This window comes from Arachis ipaensis, chromosome B3 (genome assembly GCF_059453495.1).
Source record: "Arachis ipaensis isolate K30076 ecotype BB chromosome B3, ASM5945349v1, whole genome shotgun sequence".
Taxonomy (NCBI): Eukaryota; Viridiplantae; Streptophyta; class Magnoliopsida; order Fabales; family Fabaceae; genus Arachis; species Arachis ipaensis.
Genome location: NC_142438.1, coordinates 9,271,032 through 9,290,200, shown reverse-complemented (window position 1 = coordinate 9,290,200; position 19,169 = coordinate 9,271,032). Strand labels below are relative to the sequence as shown.

Below are 19,169 nucleotides of genomic sequence, written 5' to 3'. Positions count from 1 at the left end.
GGAAACACCTTTATAAGATTGATTAATCTCTGTAATATTTGATAGATTCCTCATTAGTTGCTTATGGTGTAGCAATTTTAATCCATAAAAATGAAAATGACCAAAGCTTCGATGCCACAATCATGAATAATCTTCTTGTGCATTTAATAAAGTTTCCATGATGTAATTCCATCTTAGCGAAAAACTTTTATTTTTCATCTTTACTATTGCTAGAAGTGTTTTAGTTTTTTTAGTCACTTATGGTGCATAAATCTTCTTAAAAGTATACTACATACACTACAAGATTTTTGTTTATTTGTGGAGGTTTTTTTTCCTATTTGTGGAGGTTTATAACCCCCACCAAATGGTTTGTGGGAGTTTCCAAAACCCCCAAAATTTGAGGTGCCACGAGGTCTTTTGTGGGGGTTTTTAAAAACCTCCACAATCTATTCAGTGGGGGTTTTATGTGTGTTTAGTGGGGGTTTTATATTATACTTTTGTGGCAATTTTAAATCACTTTTGTGACGGTTTAAAATCCCCATAAATTAATTTTTTAATTTAACAAAAATTAACTATTTTGTGAGATTTTTAAACCTCCACAAATCCTATAATTATTTATTTATTTTTAATTTCAAATCATTCATTAATCCCAACTCATTTACATATTCTCAAATTAAAAATTTATTTTTTAATATCAAAATTTAAAAACTAAATCTTTTATAACACAATTCCTCAATAATATAAGACATAACTCTATATATAAAAAAATTCTCAATATCAATAGTTCCAAACATAATTCCATATGGTATTGTTCTACATAACTATTACTGTTTTTCTTTAAAAAGTAAAAATATTCAATATTTTAATATCATCTAATTACATAAAAATCTCAAATATTTGTCCTCGGATGTCCGTTGCTATCACCAACTGATCTCCTAGCATCAAAGGGAGTAGTAGGCTCGCTTTCAGCATCATTAGCCTATATGTAAACATAAGATGTTATTAGTAATTTCAGTAAAGTTAAGCATCAAGATAATTCGATATAAAATCCTTACAACTCAATTTTAAAGAGCATCTAAACCTAGTATAAGAAAATAGAAAACTGCAGCTGTACGATTGAAGAGGCAGAAACATGCGGATATGCTTGGTTGCTTACTACAAAATGATATCATTATCCTGAAATAGGATCAGAGACAACTTGCACTAATTTATGACCAAATTGATATAATTAAGTAATTGCCTAATAACTAATTATTGCAACTATTTTGTCAATTGGTGCCGAACTCCTGAAATTCGGCTAATTATTATTATATCGTGAGTTACCACTGATAATGAAACAAGTTGGTAAAATAATGTAACAACTTTAACATAACACTCCCTTTTCTATAATTAGAATTAATGATATGAACATATTCAATTTCAATAATTAGACTCCATTATTAATGAGTATTATTCCATCTAAACTTATATTCCTAACAAATGAATTTATTATAAAGTTACCTCGCGGGCAGAAAAGAAGCCAACAAGTGCTTCGGGAATTCCTCCTTCCTTCATCATTAGATATGCTTTCATCATATCAAATGATTGCTGTAACTTAGACTCTAGACTAATGACCTTTTGCTGTGAATTATGTAAGTCGGACTCCAAATTATTGATCTTTTCCTGTAAAATTGCAGCAGTAGTAGGTGAAGAAGATACAGCTGAATTAGTGGAGATGGTCATCCCATTAAGCCGAGTTTTCACATTCCTAAAGGTATTTGTAGGCGCTGCTCCCATGCCCATGCAACGAACTCTCCCAGAGTGTTCAGGCCCCAAAACTTTACCAACAGCATCATTAGGGGACACCTCAAATTGTGTATTTGACTGTGTCATATTCAGCTCAATTTGTTCCTATTTAAAAGTAGTAAATAGAAACTATTCAATTTAAAAGTAACAACACATGTAATCAATGGCATTACAGATTATGATTATTCTAATGTTCCTAGACCATTATCACAACTAAAAATTTAAAATGAAAAGTGAAGTGAAGTGAACCACTTTCCTATAATCATTATATATCTCAATCCACAAGCAACTACACTCAAATCCCATTTTCACATGATCACATACAAATAAAATAAGATAAGACAGCAAAGGTTTATAAAACACTTACCACTATAGTTAATGCCTTGTTATTTACAAAAGACCCATCCTTCCTCTTATGCGTTTCAATGTACATTATTCCTCTACTAGGCTTCTTTCCCGTTTCCAAGTACTAAAAAAGAAGGAATAAAGAGTTAAACAATTAACATATATAATGCAAGTAAAATCACACATGTACCAAGTGTGTGTATATATATACCATCTCATGTCGCCTCCGAGAGTTGGATTTAGATCCACAAGTGTGAGGAATGGTTTGCTTGCTTCGATTTTCCTTATTTTTCATGCAAAGCTCCTAAAAATAAATATAATAACTTTAATTAATAATTTTTTTAATTAAAGTAGAACAATAACTAAATGAATTGTTTAGTGTCTTACAATTGTAGACGGTTTTAGTCGATAATTGACAAAACAAGCCCATTGATCTCTTGGAACATCATCAGGCACATTGTTCACCAATGCTTCTCTTCTCATGGTTGGATCATAGAACTCATTTCACAATCTTTGCCTATATGTTGCCCACTTCTTTGCAATACTTTGAATGCAATACCTGTAGGCAATCTTTTCTGTGCTTGTAAAATAGAAGTGGGGCTTCAAACAAAAAATAAATAAATAAATAAATAATTACTTGAACTAATAGAAGTTTCAAATAAAATGGATTTTACCTTTATCATTGTATCAAAGCACTCATCCTTGAAAGACTTAGGTATGCCACCATTTTCTTGTCCTGACCACTTTTCAAAGCTAATTGGAAAGATACGTGCATTAGTTGCTAATATACCACAATAACCAGCAAGTAAACCTTGTGCTTCACCATATATCGCACCCTCTTCGTCAACCTCTACAATTACACTGTCTCCCCTAAGTAAGTTGCAAACATCCTTGACTTTGATCTTAGCCTTCTTCTTCACATTTGTAGAGTCTTAAGAAAAATAAGAATGATTTAAATGATAACAGTGTATAATATTTGTTACAAATAGAAGCAGTGATTGGAAAAAGACATTAGAACCCTGGGGTATGGGAGAAATGAATACAGGAAACAAGTAATTAAAAAATAAATAAATAAAAGAATAGTGTTATAATAAACTAGCTAATAAGTGACTCTTCAAGTTCCCCGAAGCATATATACATGCTGTTACAATGTTGCTACAATCCCATTATTTTCCATAATATATAAATCTCAAATAATAGCCAAAAGAAAATAAAATAAAATAAAATAAAAGCCATCATCATAATCTGAGGCGTGAGTGAGTGGTAAGTGAAATTTTTTAGTGAAATTGGGAGGTTTACATCTCAAAAAGAGGCAGTTATCATCATTTACCATTTTAAGTTATGAGGATTTTTTAAAGTTTTCCTATCTATTAAAATTAATATTGTGAATCAGTTGCCTCTACACTAGTTATGCAATATAAATTAATACCAATTATCTCCACATTCCAAGCAGATGAAGACTTTGAATTAGAACAACGTGTGGCTCCATCAGATGAAATGGAATTTGCAGCGGCTTGAGAAGGAGTCTCACTAGCCTCTACATTAGTGGTATCTTCAGATGCTGCTGGTGCTGGAGGTTGAAGTGAACGAGAAGCATTGTTGTTTTCCCTCTCATCTACAAACTTCAATGGATTTTTTATGCGTTTTTCCCTTGGCATGACTGCATATTAACAAACACAAAACTGTTAAGCACACAAGATAATTAGACATTATACTAACTTGTTACGAGAGACATAAAAATCATGAGTCTCCATTGATTCTCACTCGTTTCTTAACTTGTTACAAAAAATTGTTATTAAGTTACAAGTTTTTTATGAATAAAGTTACAAAATTGACAAATGTTACAAATTTTCTCTCAGAATTGAGAATAGTAAAAAATCCTCTACATTTTAAGTTCGAGCATAAGTATAAATCAGCATATAAGAATTGTGACAGCAAAGCAACTACACAACCTGCTCAAAATTTATATATCAAGCAGGTAATATTCACATTTAATTCACAAAAATGTATGTCCAATATCTAATATTAAAATACTTTTATACCTTTATGAATAAGACTAGTCTGTTATTACAAAAGCATGACAGTAAAATCAGCAAAAATAATCAAGTGCTTCATTATAGTTAGAACAATTAGTGTATTAGAAAATAACTTTGAGCATTTGTGATGTCAGACAAAAATGTCAAGAAAATGCCATGTGAAATGTAAACTACTAACCTCCCATTTACAGTAATTAACTCCCTTCATTTACTAATTATTAAACATCAGGTCTTTAAGTTAATATAGATCCATACAAAATAACAAGACATTCAAATAGATAAATAGACGCAGACAAGTGCAAGATTATTTATTATCCCTTCATTACTAAAGAATGCACAAGATAAATCCTTTCCATAATTCTCTGGACATTCAAGCAGGAGAAATTACAAATTATAATAACATAATAACTTAAATGCATTAATTGTTAATATAACCAAGTTCAAAATATACATGTTTAATTTATTTAATAAAAAATTGATTCTCCTTTTCTTTGTTTGACAGTGATACTATGCAAGAAACTTTCACTAAAGGTAACATTTTATTAAAGAAAGGAGCCATATACTTAATTAGTAAATACTAAATAGTAATTAGTAAATAGTAAATAACTAACATTTTATTAAAGAAAGGAGCCAGAAAACAATAAAAGTGACGGTGACATGCATCCAGCTAAATGGAAAGTGCTATCATTATTATTATTATTATTATTATTATTAAATAGAAAGTGTTATCACTCTCTAATCTCTAATTGCACGTTGCCACTCTGTATGTGATGGTGTGGTCTTAAACCAAAATTTGGACAATTTCAGCCAGCAATCCAGCATTATAAACTGTAGTAATGGAAAATAGTAATCAATTTTTTTTTATACTTTGGGAAATTTGTTTAACTCGTTAAAAAATGCAGTATCTTGTCAAGCCATGAAAATTGTGGTTGCTGAAGATTTGTTTAACTCACTGAAAAATGTAGTATCATGGACGGTGCAAGTATCACTTATTAGAAAATTGAATCCAAGTATGAGTATGAGTACTGCTTCTGGATGTTGGGCTCTCCCCTCCTGATACACAATACATTCCCCATGATTATTTAGGAAACATAATGAATTCGGAAGGTGCAACACTATAAATCAGTTTGAGCTAAGAATGACAAGAGGTGGTACAGAAGCAATAAGCAGCCTGAACTCTGAAGAATAGTGAACTATAACCCAGGGGCATGACATATAAACCAAAAATAAGGAACAAAAGAGCTTGAAATAAAAAGCTATTTTTGTTGAAGCAATTTTCAACTTTAACTCAATTGAAATGAAAGCATAATAAATCAGTATCACTGAACTCTTTAGCAAAACTAATTACTATAAGACATGAAAGAAAAAAACACATCAAAAGGCAGCTTCAAACCTTATAAAGGAAAATATATGAATAATGGAAACTGAAAAGCAACTAGTCATTTAGCTCTTGCACTTTAATTGGTATTTGCAAGTTCTTTTAGGGAAAAAAATCATTACTATTTGGTAAAATATATTCAGGGAATTTCTCTTATATCTCTGCTTTGTATAAATTAAAAGAGATTCAGTTTAATTTTTTACCCTTTCAAGATTATATATGTTACTATATATTTGAAGCTAAGTGATTTATTGAATATTCACTTTGTGATGGATTCTATTAGGCAATAAGAGAAGTTAGGTTGCAATGGCTTCTCCAAACATTAACAACAATAATGCTTTAGAAGGAGAAACAAAACCTAAGATTCAGGAAATATTAATTAACATTCCAGAAATATTTTGAACCATTGGTGCTTGATGAATGTTGCATTTACAAGGTTCCTTCTCATCTATTCAAGTTGAACGAGGAAGCTTACACACCAAAGTTCATCTCAATAGGCCCTATTCACAGCAAAGATTCAAAACTGAGACAAGAGAATCAGAAACAAAGGTACAGCGACTAAATAACTCACAGGCTTCAGCTTTGAAGAGATACAGAACAATCTATCTTGAACACGAAAAGAAAACTATAAGAGACTCTTATTCAAAAATGTTATTTGAGTTTATGTTTTGTTACATCATAGAAAAATGAATAATGGGCATGTTTTAATTTATGTTGGTATAGGATCCTGGAACAGCTCCTGCCAAAAGAATATGGACTTCTGTGGATACTGAAACTGAGATATTTGTCAGCACAAAAGATCAGATTTATTTATTTACTTATTTATTTATTTTTATTTTTTTTCCTGCTTTTTTTCTGTTGTAAGAGTTAGATTGATTGGCAGAAACTAACTAGCAAGGAGGAATTATCTGATTGAGACAAAAGGGCAAGGCATCTTAATCTTGCTAATAAGCTTTCAGAAATCACCAAAAAAAAAGAGATCAATTTTTAGTTTTTAACTTTTACTTTTTTTTCTTTCCTTCTCTTCTAAAGAAGCCACAGAGCTAATTCAAAAGCCACCTATTGGATCATTTGATGTTATGTCAATAAAAGAGCTTAGTTTTTAAATGCTGCTTATTATATTATATATCCAATACTCAATCTATAAGATGATCAATTAAGAGAAGAGATAATCTAGAATTATCCATTTGCAAAACAGCTAATTAAGAAATTAAATTCAAATAATTGGAAGGAAAAAACAAAGGTTCACACTTCACACTCATATATGAAGTTAGGATGAGTCATTCCACACAATTATCATGGTCCGTGAAGGACTCCATGTAATTATGTAAAGCAATAGCAGATAATTGAGCCCAAAGGACCTACCACCACGTGCCCTCACCTAACATTAACTTATCAACCTAAGTTCTAGTCTTGCAATGGATTTCGTTCAACTGAATACAATTTGTGAATAAAGAACGAAAGAGCAAAATTAAAAAATGAAAAGACATAAAAATAAGTTATATTTTCAGCAACAAAATTAAAAGAAATTTAACCGGAAAAACAAAAAAATTGCAGCGAACATAAAATATATTAATCGAAGACAAAGTACCACACAATGCAAAAAAAATATATATTAATATAAATAAATTAACGATTTCTTAAAGTTCGATTAAGAAACCATTAACCAAATGAACCAATTCAACGGTATAAAGAAAAATAAGAAACAAAATCCACAATGCAATTTATTGTTAACAAAGAAGAAATATCAACAAATTAATAGGGAAGAAGAAGAAAAAGAAGTACCAGCAGCAGTTCAAAAGAGAAATTGGAGTGACAGAAAGCGGCGTTGAAGAAGAAGAAGCTCGGAAGTGGTAACGGCGTCGGAAGAAGAAAAAACAGTACCAGCAGCAGTTCAAAGGGAAGGTCTCTGCTGCAACGGATATGGCAGTGGTAACGGCGTCGGCGTCGGCGGCGGCGGCGGCGGAAACGGCAGCCGGAATGGCGGCGAAAATGGAGGTGAAAAACCTAGGGTTTCATAGCCACTCTCTCAGCTAACTTGACGCTTCTCATTTTGGAGAAAGAGAAAATGAGCTTTGTTTTGAAATTATGAATTTTAATGAATTATAAGTGGAGGTTTTTTAAATTGTCATAAATAAAATGCATTGTGGAAGTTTTTAAAAACCTTTACTAAAATACTCCCTCAAATAAACATTAATCTTGTAGTGATAGATCGCAAGTTTTTAACATGCTTAAAAGGAAAAACTTTAACATGCTTAAAGCTCTTGTGGAGGAAATTGGAATGGAACATATAGATCGCAAGTTTTTAAGAGACAATGCTCTTAGTCTCTTAGCAGCAGGAAGGGATGCAATTAGTTCAGGTCTCAGTTGGTTTTACTGGCTAGTTTCAAACCCATCCTCTTATTGAAGCCAATATCCTTGAAGAAATCAGAGCAAACTTTATACACAAGCTAGTTACCTGCATGGAGCTTTGTGTGAAGCATTGAGACTTTTCCCTCCAATTCCTTTTGAGCACAAATCTGCAGTTAAATCTGATATACTCCCCAGTGGGGATCGTGTTAATACAAATACTATGGTATTTATTGTCAATATTCAATGGGAAGAGTAGAACAAACATGGGGACAAGATTGCTTGGAGTTTAAGCCAGAAAGATGGATTTCTGAGAAGGGAAGAAAGATACACATACCATCTTACAAGTTCATAGCTTTTCAAGCAGGCCCAAGAAGTTGTTTGGGTAAAAACATAAGCTTTGTTCAGATGAAGATCATCGCCACTGCTTTGCTGTGGAATTTTCAATTCGAGGTGGCGAAAGGGGATAATGTGTCTCCATGTCTTTCCGTTGTTCTTCACATGAAACATGGCTTGAAGGTCAAGGTTACTAAAAGAGGTATTATTAATTAGATTTAGCATTTAGGGGAATCTATATATATGGTATGGACTCCACTATTGTACGGACATTATATATCATCTTGTCATCTGTATAGGATAAATAAGTGAAGAAGTAATTAGCATATCATCAGCTGATGCATGTATTGACTATATTCATCATCTTTTCAATGTCTGTAATTGATATGGATCATATATAATATGAAAATAATTATATTATATAATTAGCGTAATTGTCTACCTGTTTTGCAAAAATGATTTTATGAAATAGTTTGAAGTTGGTTTAGTGTTTATAAATTTGGATGTTGCGACAAAAATAGTTTTGATAATGAAAGAGTAATTTAAACAAATAATTCGAAAAATTTGATAATTATATTATGAGAAAATTACACTTCCGTCTCTTATGAGATGTTAAAATGATATTCTTCTCCTTTCTATTTTATAAATGTACATTTTCCTCCTTTCTAATTTTTAAAAAACCTCATATTTAAATTTTTTGTGTTAACTAATGTTAATTTTATCCATTTTTTAAGAAAAAATAAATTATTTTTTAAAAAAATACCCATTAATAAAAATTTTATTTTTTATCATTAAATTTTGCTTACCAAAATATTCTTAATAAATTATTCTTTTATTGATTAAATTGTATTTTCTAAAAAATTTAATAATTATATAATTTTTTTTAAAAAAATATCCTTCAATAATTTTTTAATTTATTAAATTATAATTTTACCAAAATTTTTGTTAACAATTTTTTTATATTTTACTATTAATTTTTTGATATCTATATATATTATTTTAACATTAAATAAAAAATTTTAGTAAGATTCTTTTTTAATATCAATATATATTAATTGTTATATATATTAACAGTGGTAAGATTTTTTATTTAATGTTAAAATAATATATATTGATATCAAAAAATTAATAGTAAAATATAAAAATAATGATTAACAAAAATTTTAGTAAAATCATAATTTAATAATTAAAAAATTATTAAAGGGTAAGTATTTTAGAAAAAAAATAATTTAATTATTAGTTTTTTCAAAAGTATTTTAATAAAAATATAATTTAATTAATAAAAAAATAATTTATTAGAAAAACATTTTGGTAAGCAAAATTTAGTGATAAAAAATAAAATTTTTGCTAATGGGTATTTTTTCAAAAAAATAATTTATTTTTTCTTAAAAAATGGATAAAGTTAATATTAGTTAACACAAAAAATTTATAAAGTGGATTAAAAAGGATATTTTTCAAAAATTAGAAAGGAAAAAAATGTACATTTATAAAATAGAGGGAAGAAGAGTGTCATTTTAGTATCTCGCAGAAAAAGCGGTGAAATTTTCTCTTATATTATTGATAGTTTAAAAGAGAGTACAAAGACTAATAAAAAGAGTGTGTTAGCGCACTTGATTACAATAAATTCTATCATGATCTATTTATAAGTTTCTCAAATTGCTTCATCAATACTTCTAGATATTTTTAGATATTAGATATTATCTTAGATATATACGATCTTAAATATTTTTAGTTATTATCCTAGATATTTCTAGACTTGAATTATTTATGTATTTTTAAAATTTTTAATATAATATTTAGATAAAAATAAATATCATAAAAATTTAGATATTTTTACAAATGTGTAACGTACTTCTTTTGATGTAAATTTGTGTAACTTCAAATATTTTTTGAAATCGTTTAAACTTTGATTTTGGGAGCGCCTTATTGAAGAAGTTAATTAGTTGTTCATCTGTGGTGCAATACTCAATCTATATCTTTTATCTCCAATAAAACTTTTCGTGTAAAATAATATTTGATAGCTATATACTTAGTTCTACTATCACTACAAGAAAAACGCTTAATACCGTCGGAAGTTAGTGACAGATTTATCAACTGCTTTGGCAATAAATTCGTCAATCGGGTAAACAAGTTACATCGGATTCGGTTTCCAACAATAAATTCACTGATAATAATTGGAGGGGGAAAAAAGAAAAATTGGCGCGATCATTATTGTTGGATTTAGGGACAAAAAAATTCGACGATAAGGTAATTAAATGAAATATACCATTTTAGTCACAGGCGACGCATAAATCTGCGGGTAAAATTGACCATAAATTCAAATTTGCAAATCCTTCTCCTCCATTTTTGCAACATCATTAACCTTACTTGTGTCCCCTTTCTCTTTCTCTCTTTCTGTCAACCCCCATCGCCACCATTTGCTATCGTTTCGTTGGTAACCGCCACCATCACTCACTCTCATCGCTAGTCACTGTCACTGCCTCAACATTGCCACGTCATGCACCGCGCTCGTTCAACAGCGTCGGCGCCTCCTGCTCCATTCTCGTTCATCATCACTACGACCTCCTCCAATCGATCTTCCCTCGTCATCGCCGTGTCTAACGAAATCGTCAACGTAACACCACCAGCAGCATCATCGCCGCCTCCAGCAGAGTCTTCGCTGCCTCCCGCAGCTTCATCATCGCCACCTCGTCATGGTATCCTTTGTTAAAAAACATGTAATGAGCTTATTAACTTTGTTAATACTAGCTGTTTCACTCGATTTTTGGTAGCCTTGACAGGATATCTTGACAGGATGTCGAATCGAGCTTGTCTCAAGATTTTAAATATCAGGGAGCAGATACAACTCCTCTGAAAAAGAGTGGGCTCGACCTGAGAATTACTTAGCGTTCATGTCAAAATATATGAGTTGCTTGAATAGTGGCAAATAATAAAGAATTGCAATAAAGTAGATAAAATTTTAAATTAAAGTTGAAATTGAAAGAAAACAAATTTCTTGAAGAACAGAAGTAAAAAATAGAATGCGTAAAGCAAATAAATGAAAAGAAACGAAAAAAGAAAATAAAATAAAAACAAATAAAAATGGACTTCCAACACTTACATGTACTTGTGCTCCATGTTCTTTCATTGCATCACGGAGACTGAAAATTTTAGCGAAGACTTATGTGTGATAATCTAGTGTTTTTGAAGAAGTCTTAAAACTCTTTTAAGTTTCTACTATTTATAAATCATGAAAATAGTGTTACCATGGAGCATATTGTCCATGATCTTACTTCTTCTTTTTTCTCAGTCATGACCTTGTCTTGACCATGAAGAATTTTGACTCCTAAATTTTGACACTCACATCTTTCTTGATCTTCAAGCCTCACGTTTCTTTAGCATACTCTTCAATTTCCGCACCTATATTCTCTACTCAACTTGAAGGTCGAATAGCAAGTCTTAGTGATCAAGAAAAGGTAATAACTCCCTTTTGACTTCGACGCTCTTTGTACCATCTTTTTTGACTTCAGCTTACCTGTTTCTACTTTTGTTGTCGAAACACCGCTTCTGTTGTCGAAACCATTAGCAGTCAAAACGCTCTCTTATTGAAAAAAAAAATTCATTTTTTGTACCAACACTAACTTTGATGAATCCTTAGTGTATTCAATTGTTAGACACTTTAAGATCAAATTTGGATACTAAACTAATTAGTATCTTTTCTATTATCTTTTTATTTAGCAAATGATTTCCAAACTTTCATTTCAGTTATTGAGTTCATTAATATTGTATAGTAATTTTTTATTTTTTTATAATTTTTTGTTTTCATATTTCTATATGATTTTCTTAGAGATTGGAAAAAGATTGTATGTACCTTTATGTCAGCTCAGTACCACTGCTCCAAATTTTTTCATAATTCCTTGGTTGACAATATTTCTTCTATCTTTGAGAAATTTATCTTGGTCACAGTTTGTTGGAGAAAGTATAAAGTAATATAATTTTTTTGTTGTTCTTCCTTTAATTTCTTTATTTCTATAGCGGAAAAGGTTGGTTGATTTTTTAGTATAGTGAACTCTTTGTGGACAACCTTCCACCAGTTTTGTGTTTATAGAAAAGTTTTTATTTGAGAATGTCAATTTTCATAATTGTCTTTTGAATAATCTAGGTATGAGAATACTTATAGTTGCATTGAGATAATCATGGTTATAGAAAATTTTGTTAGAGTGAGTTATAATATGATGAATATGTATAATTGAGAAGCTATCAAAAAATATTCTATGCCCAATAAATGATGGATCAAACATAGCTCAAGTACCACCGATAGTTTTATGAAATATAGTTTGAAGTTGATTTCGTGTATTATGGACTTAAATATTGTAGCAAAAATAGTAACAATAGTTTTGATAAAGAAATAACTTAGATAAATGGTTAGACAAATTTGATACTTACATTATTAATAATTTAAAAGGGATTAAGATCTTTTAAAATAAAAAAATTGATTTAAGTGAGAAGTTAATCACTCTTAAATTAAGATAATAAAACATATATTTTATGGAAGTTACAAAATTAATTATAATTAACTATTTATTTTATTATTTTATCAATTTTCTCATTTTAGAGGATTCAAATTCGTTAGAAAAAAGAGTACAAAAATTAATGAGACTTGAGTGTGTTAGCTCACTTGATTATAATGAGTTCTATCATGACCTATTTATAGACTCTTAAAATTGGCTAATCAATACTTCTAGATATTTTTAAGTATTAGATATTATTTTAGATATTTTTAAATATTATTTTTTATATTTTTAGTAATTGAATTATTTATTTATTTTTTTAGATTTTTCTAATCATCTTATTTAGATAATTATTCTTATAAAATATGATTATAAAAATTTAGATATTTCTATAAATGTGTAGTATAATTAATATGCAGGAATAATGTGACAAACTAACAAACTTTAACAAATGATAGATTATATAACATGCGAGAGACTTTAACTATAGATTAAATAACTGAAAATATTTTAGAAATGATAAATCAGTCTAAAGCTGATTATGAGTTTATGAATTTAAATAATTAGATTAAGACCTGTGTAAAAAGTTGTATTTATTATTATTATTATTATTATTACAAATTTAAAAGTATTATATTGAACTAATTTATTTGATTGAATAATCGACTCATTTGTCTAATATCATTAAATTTAAAAAATAATTTTATTTTTTATTGGTATAAATATTTTTTATAAATGAATCACATAAATTTAAAAATAATTGGAATAAAAAATGCAAAAAATATAATATAAAATTATAAATAAATTTTATTAATCATGACATATATTTGAATGTATATATATATACATAGTAAATGTAGATGTTATCTATTGTTTCTATTTTTACTTTAAATCTCCTAATAATAAAAACACGCAAAATAAACAATTTCATTAAAGAATTAATTTTTTATAGCCAGCTTTATTAATTTTGGCTTTTTTAATTATTTTTTATTCTACTCTTTTTTCTTTCTTTCTCCTAACACCGTGCATTCTTAACATGACTACAATTTCAGTTCAAGTATTTAGTCCATTTTATTTGTTATTCTCGTTAGCCACTCTAGCTAACTTTTATATCATAAATTTTAACTACTAAATTTTAAACCCTTCAAACATTAGAAAAACTAATTTTAATATTAAAAAATTAAATGTTAAATAATACAAAGATTTTTCTATTAATAATTGGCATGTGCATGATCATCCTATCCTCTGGCACTCCTCTGATTGATGAGCAGTACTTGTTAACTGTGAAAATGCATATCCACCATAAAATTTTGGAAGCAACCTCTCAAGATATGTGGAATAACTGGAACCGGTAGATCTCATTTAGACTATTTATTTAATTTAAATAAATAGTAACATTATTTTAGTTGGTATTATTTCCACATCATAATTAATGAGCTCGTATACGGAAACATTTCAGGTGAGGTTGCCATTTCAGTCCGTCAGTGTCTAAAAAGCATTTAAATTTAACTTAAAAATATTTCAATGATTTATGACGTGAACACAATGTATGTGGGGCTTTAATTGGTTGGATAAGTGAGCATTTTTTATACTAGTGAAAGTCAAATTTGCCCCAACGGTTGTGCATTTTTTATTGGGCAATGCTAGGGCCAGCAACTTTTGTGATTAGTAGCCATCAAATAGCCATCAATGATGATCTAATGGTGTGAGATTAATGTGAGATTTCATCCAATGACTCACCTTTTTCTGTTGGTTATATGCTGGCCAAAATTCACCAAAACTGCTGGCCCCCTAGACTTTTCCTTTTTTATTAGTAGTACAAAACACTTTTTTTTATAAGTAAATTTTTTTACTATAAAATATGAATGACGTTTTAATTTTTATAATTAAAAAATTATTTTTATTATATATTACTATTACAATAGTATAAAACATTAAAATATCAAATATTTTTACATTTCACATTAAAATCACTGATATAAAAAAGTTTAGCCACGAAATATTGTACAAATGCAGTCGTTTAAGCATAATTATATAGTTGTACTAATCATATTAAGAAGTTGCACACAAGTAGGAAATGCATCATTAATATTGGTTTAAATGCGTCGCCACACCTTTCAGAGCCAATGGCACCATTTCAATGACGGCCGACCAATGACACAACCAATTTTGGTTCCAATTTCGGTGACAATAAACAAGTGCGTTTCACACAACGGCAGCCAATTTTGCGAGCCTCATCATCAAGGCAAGCAGGATTCCAGCTAACAGACCTCACCTCGCCGTTTATGCACTCAATGGTGAAAAAATTTGTGTTTTTATATTTTGTTTGATGATGAATTAAAATAATTATAAAAATCTAATTAATTTTTATTTTTTTATTCAAAAAATTTGAAAAAAATACAATAATAAAAAATATAATTATAAAAAATTTATAAAAATAATAAAAATTTATTGTAGTTAGTTGAGGATGGTTAAATGATGTATAAAAATATTTTTACTTTGATAGAAAATCAATTAAATTTTGTCACTTGTATAATTATATTGATAAAATAATTAAAAATAATATAAAATTTTAATTAAATTAAAATCAAATATTAAAAAAATAAATTTTATTTTTAATTTTAAATCATTATTTATAATAAATAGTTCCAAAAAAAGCGTTAATATAAATCACTTTTAATTTCAAATCACTCTTTGCAGTTAGTATAAATGAAATCAGGCTACTAGACAATTTAAAAAAGCGTTTACATTGTGATTTAGATTAATAAAAAATATTAAATGTATAGTAAAATCCACTATTAAAATTAGTTATTAATATAAAATATATATTAAAATATAAAATATATATTAAAAATAAATTAAATAAAATATACATTTATACATAAATACACAATAATAAATTGTATTGATTAATTTCAGTATATAAATAATATATTTTTTTTAAATTAATACAATAATTTCAATAAAATTAAATTATATCTTTGTTAAGTCGGTTAAAATCATATTGCAAATATTTTTTTAATGTAAACAGATATACATATATTTTTTGGGATTATATAAACGAATAAATAATAAAATACAAACATACAAATATTTTAAAACACGTTTTTTTTGGTGACTAAAACACGTTTAAGTATCGTATTTATTTATTTTATTTATTTTTTCTTTCTGTAGTATTATCTTCATGGTTAGAAAGATTATGTGCCTATATAAATTTATGATCAAAGAAACCACATCATGCATATATCAGACATCACTCAAAACAAGCCCTCGAAAAATAAGGCCAAATCTTGATGGACTCCTTAGATTTAATTGTTATTTTTTTAGCCATTGTCTCATTCTTCTTCATCCACACATGGCTGTCCAACAGAAATAACCTCGTAATTGATTGGCCCTTCTTTGGTATGCTACCAGCACTTTTATGTAATCTATCCAATATCCATGATTATGCAACCACTATTTTGAAGCACTATCAAGGTACTTTCCTGTTCAAAGGTCCCTGGCTCACAAACCTTGACTTTCTCATCACCGTTGACCCTATGAACGTGCACCACATTACCAGCAAGAACTTTGACAACTACATTAAAGGGCCTAAGTTCTATGAGATTTTTGAAATCATGGGAGATGGCATCTTTAACATCGATTCCGACAAATGGAAGCGCAACAGGGACACACTGCACTCGTTGTTCAAACAAAACTCGTTTGAGAGTTCGTTTGTGAAAACCATTCATAAGAAGCTGGAGAGTTGCCTAGTTCCACTTCTCAATGATGCATCGGAACTTGGAACCATTGTGGACTTGCAAGACATTTTTCAGAGATTCACCTTTGACAACATCTGCTCCATAGTGCTGGGCTTTGATCCTAACTCCCTTCCTAACAAGCTCATGGATGAGTTCCCGGAAAACGCTTTTGAGACAGCTTTCAACAAGATGGAAGATGGAATGTTCTACAGACACATTGCCCCAAGATTTTTGTGGAAGCTTCAAAAGTGGCTCCAAATTGGACAAGAGAAGAGCTACGGTGAATGTCGAAAAATAATTGACCAATTCTTGCATCAATTTATATCATCCACATTCCAAGAGCAAAACAAATTCAACTACACCAAAGATGATGATGAATCGAAATTTAACATGCTTAAAGCTCTTGTAATGGAAAGTGGAATGGAAACAATAGAGCCCAAGTTTCTAAGAGACAATGCACTTAATCTCTTAGCAGCAGGAAGGGATGCAATCAGTGCAAGTCTCAGTTGGTTTTTTTGGCTGGTTTCAACCCACCCTCTTGTTGAAGCCAAGATTCTTGAAGAATTTAGAGCAAACCTGATAACCAAGGAAGAAAATTGGGTCATCACTTCAAGGTTAGAAATTCTTAACAAGCTAGTTTATCTGCATGGAGCTTTATGTGAAGCATTGAGACTTTTCCCTCCACTTCCTTTTGAACACAAATGTGCAGTTAAATCTGATATACTTCCTAGTGGGCATCGTGTTAATGCAAATACTATGATACTTTACTCTTTGTACTCAATGGGAAGAATGGAACAAATATGGGGAGAAGATTGCTTGGAGTTTAAGCCAGAAAGGTGGATTTCTGAAAAGGGAAGCATCATACACGTACCATCTTACAAGTTCATAGCTTTCAATGGAGGCCCAAGAAGTTGTTTGGGTAAAAATATAAGCTTTATTCAGATGAAGATCATCGCCATTGCTTTGCTGTTGAATTTTCAGTTTGAGGTGGTGAAAGGGCATAATGTGTGCCCATGTCTTTCTGTTATTCTTCACATGAAACATGGCTTGAAGGTCAAGGTTACTAAAAGAGGTATTATTAATTAGATTTAGGGGCATCTTCTGTAATCTATATGATATGGATTCCATTATTGTACGAACACTATATTTATATATCATCTTGTCATATGTATAAGATATATAATTAAGTGAAGAAGGAATAAGCATATCATCAGCTGATGTATTTCTTCATCATCTTTACAGAAATTGTATTTGATATTGATATTGATATTGGTATATGAGAAAGTATAGGGGAATAATGATGATTATAAACGATGTGAACAATGAATTTAAAAAGGAAAGTAAATTAAAAAATAAAAATGAGATTCTTAATTAATTATTTAATTTTAAATTTTAAAATTTGAAAAAGAGGAGTGCTAGGGGCAGCAGGTTTTGTAATTTGTAGCTATCAATTAATTATTATTAGTGTTTTTAGTGGGGTGAGATTATATCCAATAGTGTGGAATTATTCGTTTTTCTTTTATTGGTTAAGTACTGACCAAATTTTAATAAAAGTACTGATTTTCCAAATTTTCTCTTTAAAAAATTAGGATTAACAATTAAATACATTCACACTATGCCTAAAACTCGGCATCGGTTTCGGAGACAGCCATTTCGATGCATCATAACGCCACCGTTTAACCGCCCGTGCACGCCGCCACAGCCTCATCCCACACTGATGTCCGTGCCCGTGTTGACGCTACCGCACCACCACACCAATATAGGTGCAGTCTAACAGTGCAATGTTGTCCCTCCGCAGCTCGTGCAGACAGCCGTGAAGAGAACAATCCCATTCAATTGGCTTAACGTAATTATAAGTTATCACATCTCTTATTTTCGCACTCTTTCCTACAACATCTAGGCAATAAAATTAGCAGAAAACATATATATTTTTTATCAAACTCATATAACATATTCTTATTGCTCATAGTTAATTTAAAGAAAGTAATCTTTTATGAAGCTGACTTCTATAATTTTTTTTTATTAAAATTTTTACATTTGTTACCGTTCAAATAATTTCAAAAACTATTATACTTTACAAATCTATCTCTATAAATCTTTAATTTTTTGCATGCGGATGTTCATTTTATATACGAAATAGATGATTGTTCTTATTGTAAATCTATTATTAATTTTATTTTATATAAAAAAAAGATGGATGTTCATTTTACATATAAAAAAGATAATAATATTTTACATACAAATTTATTATTATATTTTATTTTACATATAAAAAAGATGAATATTCATTTTATATATAAAATAGATGATTGTTCTTGTTGCAAATCCAATGAAGAACTAGTGGAGTAACAATGGCGCTGATAAAATTTTTAACAGCATCAGATAGTTAAAAAGTTGAAAAAGTAAGATAAAATAATTTTTTGTTACTTGATTGAGGTGGTTTTTTTTTTTTTTTAGTGGACCAAAATATAGACCAATTATTCACGTTTGTTTAAATTTTCATTTATCTAGCTAGCGAAACCGTGGTTATATATAATATGAAAAATAACTATCATATATATTATTGGTGTGACTATCTTCTATCTACTTGTGTTGGTGGAATACACAAGTAGATTAAGTAAGAATGCCTTCGAGATCATATTTTGATTCAAAATTTTAAATTAATGAGTTTATGCATATGGGTCCTTTATATTATATATTTTTTCACTTAATCCATTTTCAACCGTTGTAA

The 19,169-nt window shown here is 29.3% G+C and overlaps 1 protein-coding gene and 2 pseudogenes across 3 annotated transcripts; 2 read left to right on the top strand and 1 right to left on the bottom strand.

Moving 5' to 3' along the window:
• Positions 1 to 785: 785 nt before the first annotated feature.
• Positions 786 to 5,524, bottom strand: LOC107632240 (uncharacterized). 2 transcript variants are annotated; one of them, XM_088509771.1, is made up of 7 exons: positions 5,099 to 5,524; positions 3,539 to 3,769; positions 2,784 to 3,040; positions 2,300 to 2,413; positions 2,132 to 2,233; positions 1,480 to 1,869; positions 786 to 958 (listed from the first exon to the last, which is right to left on the bottom strand). In XM_088509771.1, the coding sequence occupies exons 2-7, from the start codon at positions 3,765 to 3,767 to the stop codon at positions 869 to 871; spliced, it is 1,182 nt and encodes a 393-aa protein (XP_088365897.1). In that variant the 5' UTR covers positions 3,768 to 3,769; positions 5,099 to 5,524; the 3' UTR covers positions 786 to 868. The 2 variants fall into 2 exon arrangements, with proteins under 2 accessions (XP_088365897.1, XP_088365898.1); XM_088509772.1 differs by having other exon boundaries at positions 2,321 to 2,413.
• A 1,922-nt stretch (positions 5,525 to 7,446) lies between these two features.
• Positions 7,447 to 8,424, top strand: LOC148569784 (alkane hydroxylase MAH1 pseudogene; annotated as a pseudogene).
• A 7,536-nt stretch (positions 8,425 to 15,960) lies between these two features.
• On the top strand, positions 15,961 to 17,572 carry LOC107634066 (alkane hydroxylase MAH1 pseudogene; annotated as a pseudogene). Its single transcript, XR_015907574.1, has one exon. The product of XR_015907574.1 is annotated as an alkane hydroxylase MAH1 pseudogene (transcript).
• Positions 17,573 to 19,169: the final 1,597 nt, after the last annotated feature.

Bases quoted from the DNA above. Each gene is read 5' to 3' on its own strand.
- LOC107632240 (XM_088509771.1), bottom strand. From the start codon at position 3,767: ATGCCAAGGGAAAAACGCATAAAAAATCCATTGAAGTTTGTAGATGAG. The intron at 3,041-3,538 runs GTATTAATTTAT...ATTTTTCTTAAG, and splicing joins TTGGAATGTGGAGATAATTG to ACTCTACAAATGTGAAGAAG. The intron at 2,414-2,783 runs GTAAAATCCATT...ATTTATTTTTAG, and splicing joins GCTTTGATACAATGATAAAG to GAGCTTTGCATGAAAAATAA.